The 15857-nt window shown below is 46.4% G+C and overlaps 1 protein-coding gene across 2 annotated transcripts in view; it reads left to right on the top strand.

Moving 5' to 3' along the window:
- Positions 1–4402: 4402 nt before the first annotated feature.
- Positions 4403–15857, top strand: part of bcam (basal cell adhesion molecule (Lutheran blood group)) — a 49912-nt gene continuing 38457 nt past the window's right edge. Inside the window, exon 1 of one of the 2 annotated variants that reach the window (XM_035628609.2) lies at positions 4403–4659. In XM_035628609.2, the coding sequence (XP_035484502.2) occupies positions 4602–4659 (58 nt within the window). In that variant the 5' untranslated portion in view covers positions 4403–4601. The remainder of the gene's footprint in view (positions 4660–15857) is intronic. The other variant, XM_035628602.2, reaches the window with a different exon arrangement.

The following is a 15857-nucleotide window of genomic DNA, read 5'->3' as shown; positions in this document are numbered from 1 at the left end:
CTGTTTTGCAAGGTGTGACAATTTGCCTATGTGAGGACCTTTGAGTGTCATACAACTGCATGGTTTCATTTCTCTTGAAGTCTAAAAAAATGCTGACAAGTCTCAGGGCTAGCCGGCAGGTTTTGCCTGAATTCTATGACCTTTACATAATTTCGACAGTCATGGACTTGTTTGACAGTCATGATACAGAATTAAAAAAATACGGCTCCAGGGATGCCTGTGTCTGTGCACCTCGTTGGTCCTGACTGACATTTCTAGATGGATGGAACCAGATGTGGAATACGAATATCCTTCGTGACCCCCGCCCCCGACGTTCACTCTGGCATCACTGGCAGATCAAGGTTTTCACCCGTTCGTTGAAATAGCTCATTGGGCGCCCCATTTTGAACAGATACTATTTCCAGACAATGCACCATGAATCATAATGACGATGAGCTTTTGAGTACGTTTGTTAATTCTGGTGATGGAACTCTGCTGCTTTTACACATCAAAGTCTGTTTATAGGGGAGTACTGCTGCATATGTGGGGAAAAAAGAGTTGTATTTGGGTTTTTGTTGGGCTCCAGAGGGAGCCGCGCAAAGTCTGATAAATTGCCGCAAGCGATATTATGTGAGAAAATGATGGTGTGATCTGAAGTTTAACACTGTGAAAAATCTGGGGATGTGCCGTACAAGATTGCACGACCCATATAGCCTGCTCAAGGCTACATTAGCCACTTTTAGCATTATTGACTGTGTATAGAGAGCCAGAGAATGTTACAGAACTGCAATGCTAAATTGCCAGAATACTTTTTCATCTAGTGCCATCGTCAGGTCAAAATCTTTATTTTTCCCAATACTTTAATTTATGATGTAAAACCTTCAAAAGGAATGAAATTCCCTCTTGCCTCAGATCTTTTTTTTTATGTTCAACAAATTATCAATTGGTAGCATGCAAAATGTGCTAAACTCAGATGGTGAAGACCTTGCTAATAAGCTTTGTATGACTTCCCTTTGCTTCATAGACTTGGTTATACTGGACCCAGCCTGATTTATATGCAGAACCTCGGACTCTTGCAGGAGGAAACAGCAAGTCCTGCTGCGCGGTTGTGAAATCTTCTAAATTACCAGATTAGTTAGTCAAAACGTGGAATATGCCTATGAACTGACATGGGGGGGATGCAGTTATGATGTTTTAAAAAATTGAGGATATAATATGGACATTAATTAGCAGAGTATCACACTGTTTAAGTTCCCCAGGCAAGTTTATTCCAGAGTGCTGGAAAAGGGTCAACGCTGCCCTCTGGGTATTTGCTAGTGTTGTAGTAATGATGTTTTCTGTTTTGCGAGTGACCTTTAGGATGCAATGGGGTAGTTTGTAGTGTGAGGCAGTCGCGATTGCTTTCTCCGGGCTTGGAGCCGTCCCAAGTGAAGCAGTTCAAGCATTGGGCCTTATTCACAAATGAGGCTAAGATAGTAGTGTGAGATCAACAGGCGCATCAGTGTGGCATCTGCAGGGAGTACAGTGAAGATACTGTAAAGATACAGATGACCCTGAGTCAATCTTCATCCCAGGACTATTCTATGGTCATAAACTAATTCTAGGGGCTAAGTTTAGTTTCGTGTGCAGGGTGTCTCTGACTTTCCATCATCATTTGGATGAGGACTTTGGTAATCCAGACAGAGTTTGGGTAGAAAACATTGGAAGGATTATGTTCCACCTAGCCCGGGAACTTACTGGTGTCCTTGTCAAGACGACGCGGCTGTGGTGAAGGACACGAGGGACATGTGGTCTGCTAAGTCTGCTTCAACTGTAACCACAACCTGGTGAGATGCGGAAATTGGGTAGATCATTGAGTGATTACAAACTATTTCATTGGCTATTAGTTATTGGTAAGTGGCTATGCCGTTTGTGTGCTTATTAATGAATTGAAATTCAGCAGTGGCCTTTTCATAAAGAAGATGTGGCTTGTTGATGCAGGACTTTGCATAATATGCTCCTTGAAATATGAGAACAATATAATTACACTTGTTGACTCAAAGCTTTTAGTGAAGATTATATGTACACGTAAACACTTGTTGATGTATAGACTTAAATGGCGAACACAGTTCTGAAATAATAGCATCTGAATAGTGCTTTGCACTTGACGGATTATGTCAAAGTACACAAAACACAGTGTGTCTGAAGGACGTCTACCCTGTCATTTTACTATGCGTCTTGTCTGACACCGTTTTTAAATGGAGTACAGGGCTGCCTCCTCATCACGTTCATGCACCCACCTCTCCTCCACCTCTCTCACCTGTAGTGACTAAATATGATGGTGTCTGATGGAGCAGACCTTTGTCACAGAGACTGACTTCAGCGAATACCGGACACAACTACTTCTGTGTCCGGGAATGACTGGATAGATTTAGCCACGTGTTGTACTGAGAGCTCGTGAGGGTCTGCTAAGGTCCGCGAGTCATACATTTGTTCTTCCTACCACTCTCCTCCGACCACATCTATCCCACTCCTTTTCCTCTCCTCACGTGTTCCCTCCTCTTCCCCTATCCATTGACTTACGCTGTCCTCGTCTGTGTCAGGAGGACAAATCCTCCTCCATCCTTATTCAGCCCCTACTCTCCTGCAGCTCCATTAGGTAATGAGCCAACACAGTAAATCACACCCTCGGCTACTGAATGTGAAGGCCTTACGTAAGAATGCCCCGTGCTTGGCTAAATCAGCATTTGCCACAGCTATGCAGCATGATATACTCTTGGTGTTATGTAAGGCACACCGCGCTAGGTCCTGCACCACAGGACCGAGGACTTGTTAGTGGATCTCATGTCTCTACAGCATGGAGAGGTGATTATGACTGGGTCAAAATCAGGGATGAGTGGCTGTATTGATGTCAGATAGTCAGGGGGAAGGCTGCATTTGCCTCCCGCCATCATAGCTGGGAATAGACAGAGAGAAAGAGAGTTTCAAGGAGTGTGATGCTAAACTGGCTCCCTCGGCCCAACCTTCAGTAGCCGTTATAAACTGCCGCCAGTGACTTCTTCATGTAGAGAACAGCTCTGAGTGTGTATTACAACCATCAGTCCCCATCGACAGGGGTGACTGTTGCTGCGCTCGAACAGGTTGCAAGTATCACTTCTCTTCAAACGGGGCTGAGAAAATATTAACCAGCTGTTTTAGACTAACTATGTTTGGAATGTACGTCTTTGAATGCGACTGCTCCGCAAGGGGCTATTATTACCTGCAGGGCGTGCCGATCATTGGTGTTGCCCCAGAGTCGACCCGTCTCCGTTAGAAAGAAAGCTAGGTGTTCTTGTTGAGCAATGGTACCATTAAGTAATCTTATACAGGACTAACATCTTTTTTTGCTTTCCGAGTCCTAGCTTATGGGATTTGGCCTAAATCAACTATGTGGGTCACACAATACCCACTCCATAGTACTCAGTCTGGTATTATAGCATTGTGAATAGGCCACTTAGCCCCTCACAATAACTATATATCTGAATTGTAAATACCCAGATAGGTTGTCCCCATACCCTGTAAATACCCAAACAGATTCTGAAGGGATTACATGTCTAGGAATGAATGGTATGTCTGCCAATGACAGACAGCTTAGCCCACTCCAATGAAATGGCCTCCGGTTGCTTTTGAAAATGAAAATCATTATTTGAGACATATGCTAGTTGGGGATGTTGTAGGTCAAACCGGTGCCGGAAATTTGTCTATTTTTCCCCCCAACCGTTTAGTTTTGGTAAAAAAAAATATCAAGACCTCTGAATAACGCTTAGAAACCTAATCAATTAGCCCTCGAGCTGTCGAGGGAGAAAATAATTCCTCATGTCTACAATTGCAATTCCTCTCTTAATCAAATGTTAATTGTCCTACAGCCTATTTTATAATGGCTCATTGCCCCCAAAAACTGTGTCATTACCGACATAATTTTCTAGCAATATAGTACTGTTTTTTTTACAATTGGCTATCGGTAGAAAAATATACTAAAGGAACTCATATCGATGTGAGCTGATACATTTCTGCACTGTAGTTTGCTGTTCCTAATTCTATATATTATTCCGATAGAGCTCTGGTTATTTTATCTGAGGGGCATTTTTTTGGGGGGGGGGGGGGCTAGAGGAGCATCATGATAAAATCACTTTTAAGCTTCTTTAAAGAAATCCTGCGGGCCCCCAGTGGACCCGGACTACACGATTAGTCAAGCAGGTCTTTTCACTGCAAGTGAGGTGGAGAGAGAGAAGGAGAGAGAGAGAGAGAGAGGGAGGAGGGGGTTGTATTGGGAGGAGGAGAAGGAGCAGGAAAGGGGAGGAGGGGAGGGGGGGGGGGGGGGGGGGGGGGGGTCACCTTTTGTGCAAATATATCAACCAAGAGTACTGCCACCACTAGCATCAGATTTCTGTGTGCATTTGTGTGTGTGTGTGTGTGTGTGTGTGAGAGAGAGAGGCAGTCATTTTGAAGAGAGAGAGAGAGAGAGAGAGAGAGAGAGGTTCCAGAAGGCTTTGGAGCACAGAAAGAAGAAAGAAGACCAACTGCTGCCAGATTTCTCCTCCCAATACCACGACACGAAACAAAGTGAATACTTTCCCCCTGGACAAAGTTGCAGAGAGGCGGCCATGGACGGGACAACATTCGGACGCACGTCGCTCCTGTGCACCTTGCTCTGGGCGTTAGGTAAGCGTGTCTGATACTTTACGCTGCGCTCCATCTTCTTTTTCCCCTTTTCCTTGAATGAAATCTCTTTCGACTAACTTCGCCGTGATTTTCACTCGTTGCCGGTGACTTTTTCTTTTCTTTTTTTTCTCATGGCTCGGGGGGCTGCAGGGTCACTTTTCCTCTTTCGCAGACTAGTTCGGGTTTACGGCACAAAACGTGCCTGCGCCCGCCGCCGCGGCCAGTCAGTCAGTCAGGAGCGGCTCATTGAGTTCAATCACACACTTTGTCAGTTTGGTAATGTTTTGTACTGTTGGCCGACGCTGAACAACCTGTTAACGTCTGCAGGGATGCACCGAGACGAGCGGGCAAAGCGTTTATCCCCCAGAACACCGACGTGTATGTAACAAGTCTCCAGCGTAAACGAAGAGAAGACGCGCACATTGCGCCGCGGCGGCCGTCGGGTTTGCGCAGCTCCACTGCGGAGATTGTTGCCGGGGGTTGACGACGGGGCCGCCTTTCGTGGGCTGCAGTTGTCGTGCCAAGTCCTCGGCGCACGGGACACGACGCGTCCTGCGCACTGCCGCTCCCCTCCGGGCGCCGCGCGTCAAACCAACACGGCGAGCGACGCTGACCGGCTCGAATTCCGCCAGAGTCGCATATCCATGGGCAGGGGAGGGGACTTTCAAAGTGTTGATAATGAATACACCTGTAGAAAAAGATGTCTGTAGCCTTAGATTAAAAAAAAAAAACACCCGAAGGGAATCAACAAGATTAAATATTACAAGCTGCGCAACTCTTCATGACTCAAAGGTGAACAGCGTTGGCTCTTATTTTGGAGACGATGCTTTAGTTGGGATGGTCTCCTCCAGTTTCTCTCTCTCTGGCTGCCGTGCTGCAGTTTCCAGAGCTTTGATGTCTGATCCTCTGGATTTGCGTCTGGCACTTGGCAGCGCGCCTCAACCCCCCCCCCCAGTGCTGCCCGGAGAGAGGCCATGTCTAAATGCAACTTGACTTTGGCCTCGTATGATCTATGAAGGAAGGGGGCTTTGTGGTTATCGACCGGAGCCCAGTGTATATCGATCTATAGGAGTTGCTGTGGCTCCCCATGAGTTTATTCTTGACCCCAGTGTACTTGACGTTGATCTCGGATGGTAAACAGCCCCCATAAGGGTTTAAACACGCTGCTATAGTGAGATTATGCTGCTGTTTTTCATCTCTTTTGGTGTCACTGTGATATTCCATTGCTCAATACCCTTATAAATTGTATCGTATGTTACTTGTTTGTTTTTGGTGGTTTCCATGAGAACTATAACCCTGGGTGGCGCCCGTGTTGCTATTTGTATGCATGTCAAAAATTGGGAAATTGCTTGTGATTATTTCGTGGAAGTCATTTCTTAGTCCCTGCCAGTGCAGCCTCTAGTTGTTTGAAGCCGGATGAGGCAAAGGGCGGGGCTAGGGTGCTGGCCGGCCATACCCCTCCTTCCATCTCTCGATTTCTCCCGTCCTCACTGCATCACGGTATATTCCTCCATCTCATGTGCGTCCCCTTTATTGGATATCAATTGTGTTCCTCACTTTTCCTCAGGTTCCACTGTCTTCTCTTCACACCACTTCATTCTTCAGATATTAATGAGTTAATTTATTATTTAGGACCGGCCTCTTCCTCCTCTCTGGTCAGTCCGTGGTTGCCGTTTGCTGTCTGTCTGCCCTTCGTGGACCCTTTTTTTTTAAACAGATGTCTAAAAAGTTCCCTGTAATTGATGGAGGCTGTGGAGATCACACGTCCCTCTGTACTGCTGTGGTGCATTGATTTAAAGGCTCGCTTCCAGGTGCTGAGCTCACCCAGTTCCCCCTGTGCCGCTCTGAAGTTTGTTCAAGTTTGAGGGAGGGAAAGTATTCTTTTTCATTTGGTGCAACCTGGCTTTCCTCATAGAAACAGGGTCTCTCTCTCTCTCTCTCTCTCTCTCTCTCTCACACACACACACACATACACACACCCTAGCATAGTTTTGTCCAGGCCTAAGAATAGCAGCTCTTGTTGGGCCTCGGTGGGATTCTGTCACACAGACCCACATTTTCACAATTAATGGTCACACACTTGCAACTTCCAACTATGTCACTGTTGGGCACAGAGGTGCGCTAAATAAAAAACCCAGAGACACGAAAAACACCCAGGTGTGCGTCCTCTCCAGTGAGCGTGTCTACATATCTGTGTGCCTGTGTTTGTGTCCGTGTTTCGGACGCACGGATACGTGAAGCATGGCAGCCCAGGACACCCCGAGGTGCTCGGCGGGCCTGTGCCCAGGACCGCGCTGACCTTTTGACCCAGACATATTGGCAAACGGCTCCTGCTCTACACCCCTGAGATCCCACCGCCTTTTCCATCGCAGCTAAGGCATCCACAGAGGGAACATGATGGCTCATTACTTCATTTTAGATGTCTATGGTTTGTGATTTGCGCCGTCTCCCTGAAATTAGAAACACCGTTTCGAGTAATGGTGTGGAAAACCCTTTTTTTTGCGAGTGCTTTTACAGAAGCAGTAACTTTGCATTAACTAAAAAACGACCTTAGTTGCTCTCTCAACTTTGATGTGTGGTTTTTTTTTAAGTTTGGGGCATAAAAAGAACAAAGTTACATTTTTAAAAAAGGAGACAAAACGAGATTCAAATGATTAGATGAGTGCGAGCTAAGCTGTAGTGACTCCAAAGTATTCAGAAAGGGGTGGAAAGAATCATTGTGACAAGCATCAGCTGAGTTCAAGGTGTTCAACACTAACACGCAGCGTCAGCCTCTTTGTCTATCACTGCCTTAATTCCCACAGTCATTTCCTCTCTTTTAATTTCTCTCCCCCCCTGCTAGCACAGCATCAAAAGTGCACCCCTGCAGCCGTGTGTAATTATTATGGTATTAGGCCAGAAAAAGATCCATTTAGGAGATAAAAACCAGGGGATCTTTTTTTTTTTTAACCACTGTCCCGGGGCACTTGGTGCAAGCACACACCCCTGCATTGTGGAATGCATGCAAGAATACTCAAAGATAGAATACATTCACACAAGTGTGCAACTGCAAAGTCAGGTACAGATGCACACATAGTGTTGAGCATACACGTAAGCACACACGCAGAGCCCCCGATTGCAGGATTCTGGTGTTATGCAACAACGGAAACCTTAGCTCGTATAGCAGTGAGTGACACATTAATAGTTGCTTCTTTGGGAGAGCAAGCCCGTGTTTGCCCCCCGTGTCATTTAGGCCTCTGGGGGAGTGGGGCCTAGGAATGGTTGGGCCGTAATTATTGAGGTGATTCATTCCCCTGTGTGTGTGTGTGTGTGTGTGTGTGTGTGTGTGTTTGTAAGCAACAGAAAGTGTGTTAAGACAGTGACAGAGTAGAGCACTGAGGTGGAATAAGTGGCATTCCTCGGGACACGTTCGAGCTTGCGCCGCATTGTGTGCGTTTGTTTGTCGTTTGTCATCACTTCAAATTCTATGGAAAACCGGGGGGACACCCTTTCTTGCTTTAAAACCCCCTCTCACCGCAAGTCACAGGCAGTAATCCCCACACAAACAAGGAGCCACAATGCGGCCCTCGTCTCACCAACCAGAGGCCGCGTTTCAGGTGTGAAACCTGTAATCTGCCAACAGCCAGGGTGCATTCTTGCGATTTGACGGGGTTTCACTCTGCAGGATGTCCAGGGCTTCCCAGTTAAACATTAGTCAGTTCGAGTAAAAGGCATGTTCAGGCTGACTTGTGTGAGGAAGTCCATTTGGTAAACCCCAAGCCCAGAGTGAGGGATTTGAGCCTGTCAGCCTTTCACATGTCCACTTGTGTTTTATTATTTGCAGGGAGTGACACATTAAACTCAATTACAAAAGTTTGATCCGGCACCGATGTTGTCTTGTGAGCTGGCAGTCAGCACAGTGTGGGAAACTGAGCGTCTGCGGATGAAAGTCTTCATACGTGTGTTTAACCCTGGTTTGAAGTCACAGAGCAAAGAGGATGTGGTTCACAGCGGAGACGCTATCGTTTAATCCCCAAAAGAGCCAAAGGTGTGATCACATATACACATACACGCGCCTCCATAGATATAAACAAGATTAGCTTTGCCTATACGCTTCTTCCTCTTGTTCTTTCTTTTGTCTTCCTGTTTTTTCTACCCAACATTCTTTCCGTTTTGTTCTTTACAATGACACTTGAGTGTATAGTACATTTGATGACCAGTCTTGTTTGAGATGGTGTGTGCTTGCTGTGATTTACCAATGTTGCCTTTGCCCGTCATGGCCACTGTGCTTTTGTGCGTGGGTGACAGTTAATGACCCTTCATAGCATCAGTAAGATTGCCTGCTGTGTTTTAGTGCGAGAGGACTCTGTTTGCTTTCACGCCCATCCCCTAGAGCCCCATTCCTCTGCAGATTTATGGCTGCTATTAATGATTTTAAAATAAGAATGACCATCCTCCCCTGCTTGGCATGCTCACTGGTATTTCACTCTCCAAAGCCCAAATTAAGTATGTTGTCAGACTCTGCCACTGTCTGTATTTGGTTCTTGATTTAAAGTAGTTTTATAGGTCTGAAAGAATTAATATACGTTGCCATGAATATAAAAAAAGAAAAGAAGATAGACAAAGTTGGAAAAAAAAGAGCAGAGAGGAAGTGGGAGGGAAGGAAGGAAGGAAGATAGCAGAGAGGAAGGGACAAACAGGGACCAAAGGATGGGATAAGAGATGATTACAGCTGACTACCGTGTTGCTACCATGCAGTCATCATGTCCTTGTATCAGGGGAGGAAGATGGTGGCGATGGGCGATTTCAAATGCGGCCTTGAAACGAGGCTTCATTTCTGTATATGTGTGTCCTTGTCTCTACATTTGTGCACGTGATCGTTGCAGTACTCGCATGGCAAGGGGGTTGGCGGTTGCGTTGAAAACTCAGCGTTGGAGCAAAATTGAAAATTCACAAAGCTCTTTTGGGAGACGAGGTTAAGTGAGGCCAATCAATTTATCAGTAGAGTGCTGCAGCAATATGAGGATAAGTAATGTACAGAGCAGCAGGATTGGCTTGAGCACGTGCAGTGCAAATTTGTGTCACAAAGCAGCTAAGAAATACAATACTTACATATTTTGAGTCCTACCACAAAGAGGTATTTTTCAATACTCTTTGTATCCCGTCCAGCTGTTTTGATCAGTCAAGCAACACGAACACGGCGATCAAGGGAAACAAAAGCGGCACAGGCGAGAGAGAGCAGCAGTGAGGATCAGACAGACGGAGTATGTCGGGATTGAGGAATACCAATTAGGAATGGGGAATGTCACGCAAAAGCCTGGATCTGTGGCCAAGGAGATCATTTTCCTGGCAGTGGAGAAGAAACCCTAACCCCTGCGCCCCTCCAACCCTAAACCCTCCATCTGACTGTTGGCTGGCAGGGCGTCCTCTGGGAGCCCCGCAAGCTGTTGCTTTTCAGACATCAACAGTTGCCTCAGCAGCAGTTGCTGAATGCATCCCTCCAGAAAAGCTCTGTCAACCCCACCCTCTTCCTACACGAACACACACACACACACACACACACGCACACACACACACACACACACACACACACACACACACACACACACACACACACACACTTGGGTTCCATTACCACCTTGTGTCTTTCTACACCACCAGTTTGGGCTGTTGTGGGGGAAGGAGAGCGCGGGTAAAACTGTTTGCTGTGAACGCACCCTTCATAACTTGTTTGCCCCATTGCACATGGTTTTGAACACTCCCCGTGTAACTGAGGCACAATTTGAAGCCTGTGGACAAATGTTTGAATGCACCCCTGACCCAGTAATTCCTGCTTCCCAGGGAGTGGTTTCAGAACTATGACGGCCCCAAAGGATTCTTTTTTCTCCCTTATCTATATAGTATGATGATAACCAGGAGATGAGGGTGACTTGAAGTTCACGGGGCTCCAGAAGTTTCTGTGTTAACTTACATTATGTGTGTAGAGACTGTACACACATAGTTCCCATTGTCCAATCTCCCTTTTCCATCTGTCAGGGTACATTCCTGCGCCCTCCCCTGACTTTAATCTAGTTAATGGTTAAGCAGCGGTGGTTAACCTCTCCGGTGAGACTGGTCACTGTTTGACAATGAGATCCTATTGCGTTAACTGGGCCGGGGGGAGATCTGGGAGACAGGAGTGGGAACATTAATCCTTCACGGTGGGAAGGAAGAGCATGGAGCAGAAGGAGTGGAGGAGGGGAAAAGGTGTTGGTGCGCGAGATTCGGAGGTGTGTGTTGGATGTTTGCTATGACTTCATGTCTGTGTGTGTGAGAAAAGGGGGCTCCCCACGTTACCTGAGAGCCAGGCCAGCGTGTCATCGCCGAATGGACGCAGTGTCAGTTTTCAGAGCTTCCGAGTCAGGCAACCTGCCTCGGGACATAACTCGTCTTTGTTTTATTGAGGTTTCGCTTACCAGAGCCCCTCTGAAACAACTGCCACAGCACAAAAGTTCCCTTTGCACCTCACTGCCTGTGTGAACTTGACTTTGAAAGAGAAGTGTAGAGGGGTAACGTTACCATGCTCTGACTGTTAATGTTCTCCTCAAGTCAGTTCCACTTCCTAAGAGTGTTTTTTCTCTCTTAGTTATGTGCCTCCCTGGAATTTGCTTGGCGGTGTCTTTACAACACCTTGGTGTATGCCCACCTCTGTAAATCATCACTTTCATCACCGTGTTTTCCCATCTGTACATTTCTCACACTCTTTTGCCTCTCTCCTCATCTCACCTTGTTTCACCCTCCATCCATCACCCATCTCTCATCCCTGCCAAGGGCCAGAAGGAAATACATGGATCATCTTGACCATGTGCTGTTTAATCATCATAAAAAGCCCCGTGAAGTAAGAGCCAAAAGAAGCGGGGTGTCTCAAATCGGTGGTGATTTTTAGCAGTGGGAGAAGGTAATCTTTTTTTAACTGACAGTTCAGCTAATGGCACTAATCAGCCTTACACTCACGTCCCACTCATATAACAGTATTTGTAAAGTTGCATCGGTTCCTTGCAGCGACGGGGGAAAGTCTTCCCATTAGGGGAAGTGCATATTTCAAAGCTCAACCTCTTGTTGTTCAGCTTTTGGTGCAGTATTCCAGTAGTACAAGCAGTCATTTTTCACAGCATCATTTTGATTCAGTCTACCAGGAAAAGTACAAGCTTGAGTCCCGGTCCACATGCATATTTAATCCAAAATCAATGGCTTTCAATTGGATTATGACTCCATCAGGCTAAATGATTTGCAATTACATGTCTGTGCAATCTGCAGAACAACAAATGTGATGGATAGTTATTGTGGGTATAATGTTAGACTTACACAGTGCCTAACCGATTTAGCCTCTTGTTATTGAGGGCTAAAGTAATTATAACCCCAGTGTTTTGCCTCGAGAGCATCTTGCATTCTGCTCCAGCGGGCAGGTTGCAGCAGTAAGACAAAATTTAGTTAACAATTATTTGTCCGGAATGATTTTCAGGCTGATGTCAGCTGAACATGCTGTGCCTTTTCTGTTGTAGTACGATGGATATTTGGCCATTCCTGGCTGCCGTATGGGGCGTTGAGAGAGGGCGAGAGTTCTAGGACGGGGGCAGCTTGAAGGACCCTCTTTGATCCCATTCAACACTCACATGATGGAAGATGCACCGACTCCCCCATGTCAATTAGCAATTTGGGAGTGTGCGGTGCACTTTTGTCTCTCTCTCTCTCTCTGTCTGTCTGTGTGTGTGTGTGTGTGTGTGTGTGTGTGTGTGTGTGTCAGTGAATTGAAGGCAGTGTGTACGAGGGTGGGGCTGGTTAATGGCAGGGGCAGAAAGGACACATGTTCAATAATAAGCCTGACAAAGGGGGACAGGCAGAGGGAGGAATGGGAGGAGGATGGGAGGATGATGGAGCATTCAGTATGTCACTGCTTTTCATCATCTCCGTCTTCTACTTTAGTCTGGAAATCAATGCCTGGGTATCAATAAGAATATTTTTGCCACATTGACATGGATCACAGAATGGCCAATCATACACAAAAAGTAATAAAAATGTAATTTCATGTTCATTGGAGCAAAACGACTCCTTTGGATTGCAATTCACTTGCCATTATTAGCTCGGAACATAGGGCTGCAACTAATTACAATGTTCATTATAATTTTAATCTGCTAATTATTTTTCTCCTTTTAATTATTCATTTGTTTGGTCTATAAAATCTCAAAACGATTAATAAAATAAAGAATTACAGATTCCTAAAACCCAGCCTTATATTTTTAAATGTCTTCTTTTTTTCTGATCCACAGTCCAGTTCTTATTTTTCTTAAATAACTACTATAATTATCCAACAAATGAGTTTCCAAAAGACATTTCTGTTTGCCTATCTGTCTGCTCCAGTGATCCACAAAAAGACCAATCGTTGCAGCTTTCATTTGAAAAGTGAAAATGAATGAACTACAGCTCAGCTGTATGATTATTTGTCTTGTGCATCCTGGGCTTACACACTCTGCGTGTGAAAGAGAGTGTTAACCACAGTGTTCGACTGTTATACTCTTATATGTGTACCGATGAGTATGAATTTTGTTCGTAGGACGGCCTCGAGTGTTGGAGGCGGCATGAGAGTGTAAGTGTATTCCACTCAACTGTGTTCATCTCAAATCATAACGTACCTCAGCTCTCACATGCCGTAGCCCTGGGACTCCTCACTGCAGCACTCTCGACAGTCTTTTATTATTATTATTTTTGTGAGGTCTTTGTCTCTCTGCACCTGAACAAGGCTACATTGTTAAGAAATTCCTGGAGGCTGTTGGAATGCAGGTATTAATACTGGGCTGATTACACACACACACACGCGCACACACACGCACAAACACACACACACACACACACACACACACACACACACACACACACACACACACCCACACACACACACAATGCAAAGAGGGAGACATGGTGAAGGAAAGAAGGAGAAAGGAATGGAGAGGACAGGAGGTGTAGAGTGAAGGGAGTGAAGGGAGTTGAGGCACAGTGAAAGGGAGCGGTGGTACTTGTTGATGTTTAAACTGTGTGTGCTTGTACACACATGCATGTATTCAGTTATGTGTGCGTCCGTGCGTGCGTGCGTGCGTGGTGTGTGTGTGTGTGTGCCCGTGCATGTTTGTGAGAAGAGTTGTCTGGATATTTAAAAGTGCGTAAAAGTGTGTCTGTGTGTCTGGAATGCATGCCCCATTAACTGAACTAATGCTGCACAGTGTGTGTGTGTGTGTGTGTGTGTGTGTGTGTGTGTGTGTGTGTGTGTGTGTGTGTGTGTGTGTGTGTGTGTGTGTGTGTGTGTGTGTGTGTGTGTGTGTGTGTGACAAAGGGGAGAGTTAGCACTGGGTGTATGACAGGACTTTGCTGTGTGTGTGGGCACCCGTCACTGGGAGCAGTCAGGGCTGTTAGGAGCATGTGAACACTACTGAAACCCCAATGTGAACTGAAATCCGGACTTAATAGAGGTTATAAATAGGTGTGTGGGCTCGTGCGTCCAGTCGCACATTGCTGGCGGTACCAGCTGGTGATGGGACAGCGACGGATTTAGGAGGAGGGAAGCCCACCAGTACACTGGAGGGCCTCACATGGCTAGAACCACCAGTTCTTTCTTGAGCAGAGGATTTGATGTCAACACGCGTCTCCGAGTTAATATTTCTGAGCAAAAAAATGGTGAAATCAAGGTTTCATTTCCTGTATTTTTAATGCACCTTCACTGTCCCCTCTATTTCTCTCATTGTTTTCATGGCAGGGGCAAAAAGGTCACATGTTCAATAATAAGGCCTGACAAAGGGGGACAGGCAGAGGGAGGAATGGGAAGAGGATGGGAGGATGATGGAGCATTCAGTATGTGTCCCCCCCCCCCCAATGTCTTAAGTCAGTGGTCGCCGCCTCTTTTTCCCTCTTTGCAGAGTGTCACACTTGTGCCCCCATGGTTGTGGCTCCCTGCTCGCCAGCTGGTGGCACATGATCCAGGCTGGCAGAGTCAGAGCCTGCTCTCTTTGGCAAGGAAGTAAGCATGGTACAGCTAGCCAAAAAAAAAAAAAAATCTACCCTCCACCACCCTACACCCTGTTCTGTCGCCCCTCACCCTACCTCGCTCCATCTGTTTGTGTGTCAGTTGGTGTAACGGTTCAGGGGAGTATCAAAGCCAAGCCCACCATCGGCATGACAGGTCGATCAAAGTCAAAGAACAAGGCGACACCCCATCGCGGGAATGTTCTGGAAATGTACCTGCTGTTGTGAACGTGTCTGACCCGTGACCCTTCCGGCTGCATTCTTCATATGTGTACTGCAAACTCCGTAAAATGTCCGGACATTTTGTGTCTGACAACAGCTTTACAACTCTAGGAGTGTAGTTTCAGGAGACTTGGACCTCATGGCCGACACAATGGCATACTTGTCTTCGTGTGGCTACCCACCTGTTCTCTCCTCCCACACTTCAGCTGTATCCAAATATCAGAACAGGACCTTCTGTCCTTCATCGACAACTCTCCCTTTCCTCCCGCCAACACTGTGCTTCTTGCCTTCCTTCTTTCTTTCTCACTTTTTTCTCTTTTCCTTCGCCATCTCCCATGGGCTGGGAAAGCATATTCAGCAGGACAAAAGGAAAATGGTGGCGGGGACAGAGAAAGAGGAGAGACAGCTGGACGGTCATGGACTCGAGATCATGTTGCATGTGTTCACTCACAACGCCGTCTGCACCTCTTTCTCTCTGCGTCCGCATTTCTTTCTTTCGCCGTCTCCTCGCCCTTCCCTGTCTTTTGACATTTTCACCTCTTTTTGTCCTCCTACTAGTGCTATTACTACCGCTACCAAACGCTGCCTTTTGCTCAGGTGATTTCCTGTGGCACGTCCGTCTGCCTAACTCTCTCTCTGTCTCTCTGCGTTCTTTCTTGTTTGTCTCTCTCTGTTCCCCTTCGACTGGTCAGAGCCCCTGCAGTGGATTATCAGTCAGTTGACTCACAGAGGGCAGCCAAAGCCTCCAGTACAAACATGAGACAATATCCAAATGATTGGCTGCTTGGCTTTGGACCGTGGAAACAAGCCTCCATATCAGCCTGAGCCAGGCTTGGTTCACAGGTCTGCCCATAAACCTTATTAGCCGGTAATACTGACACACGGCAGCGCTTCTGTTTGTCTGGAGCTTTTTTGGGGTAGCACAGTCCAAACTGGAATGAGTTATC

The sequence above is a fragment of the Scophthalmus maximus genome, chromosome 1 (assembly GCF_022379125.1).
Source record: "Scophthalmus maximus strain ysfricsl-2021 chromosome 1, ASM2237912v1, whole genome shotgun sequence".
Classification (NCBI taxonomy): domain Eukaryota; kingdom Metazoa; phylum Chordata; class Actinopteri; order Pleuronectiformes; family Scophthalmidae; genus Scophthalmus; species Scophthalmus maximus.
Note: the sequence above shows the minus strand (reverse complement) of the source record. Positions and strands in the feature narration are given on the sequence as shown.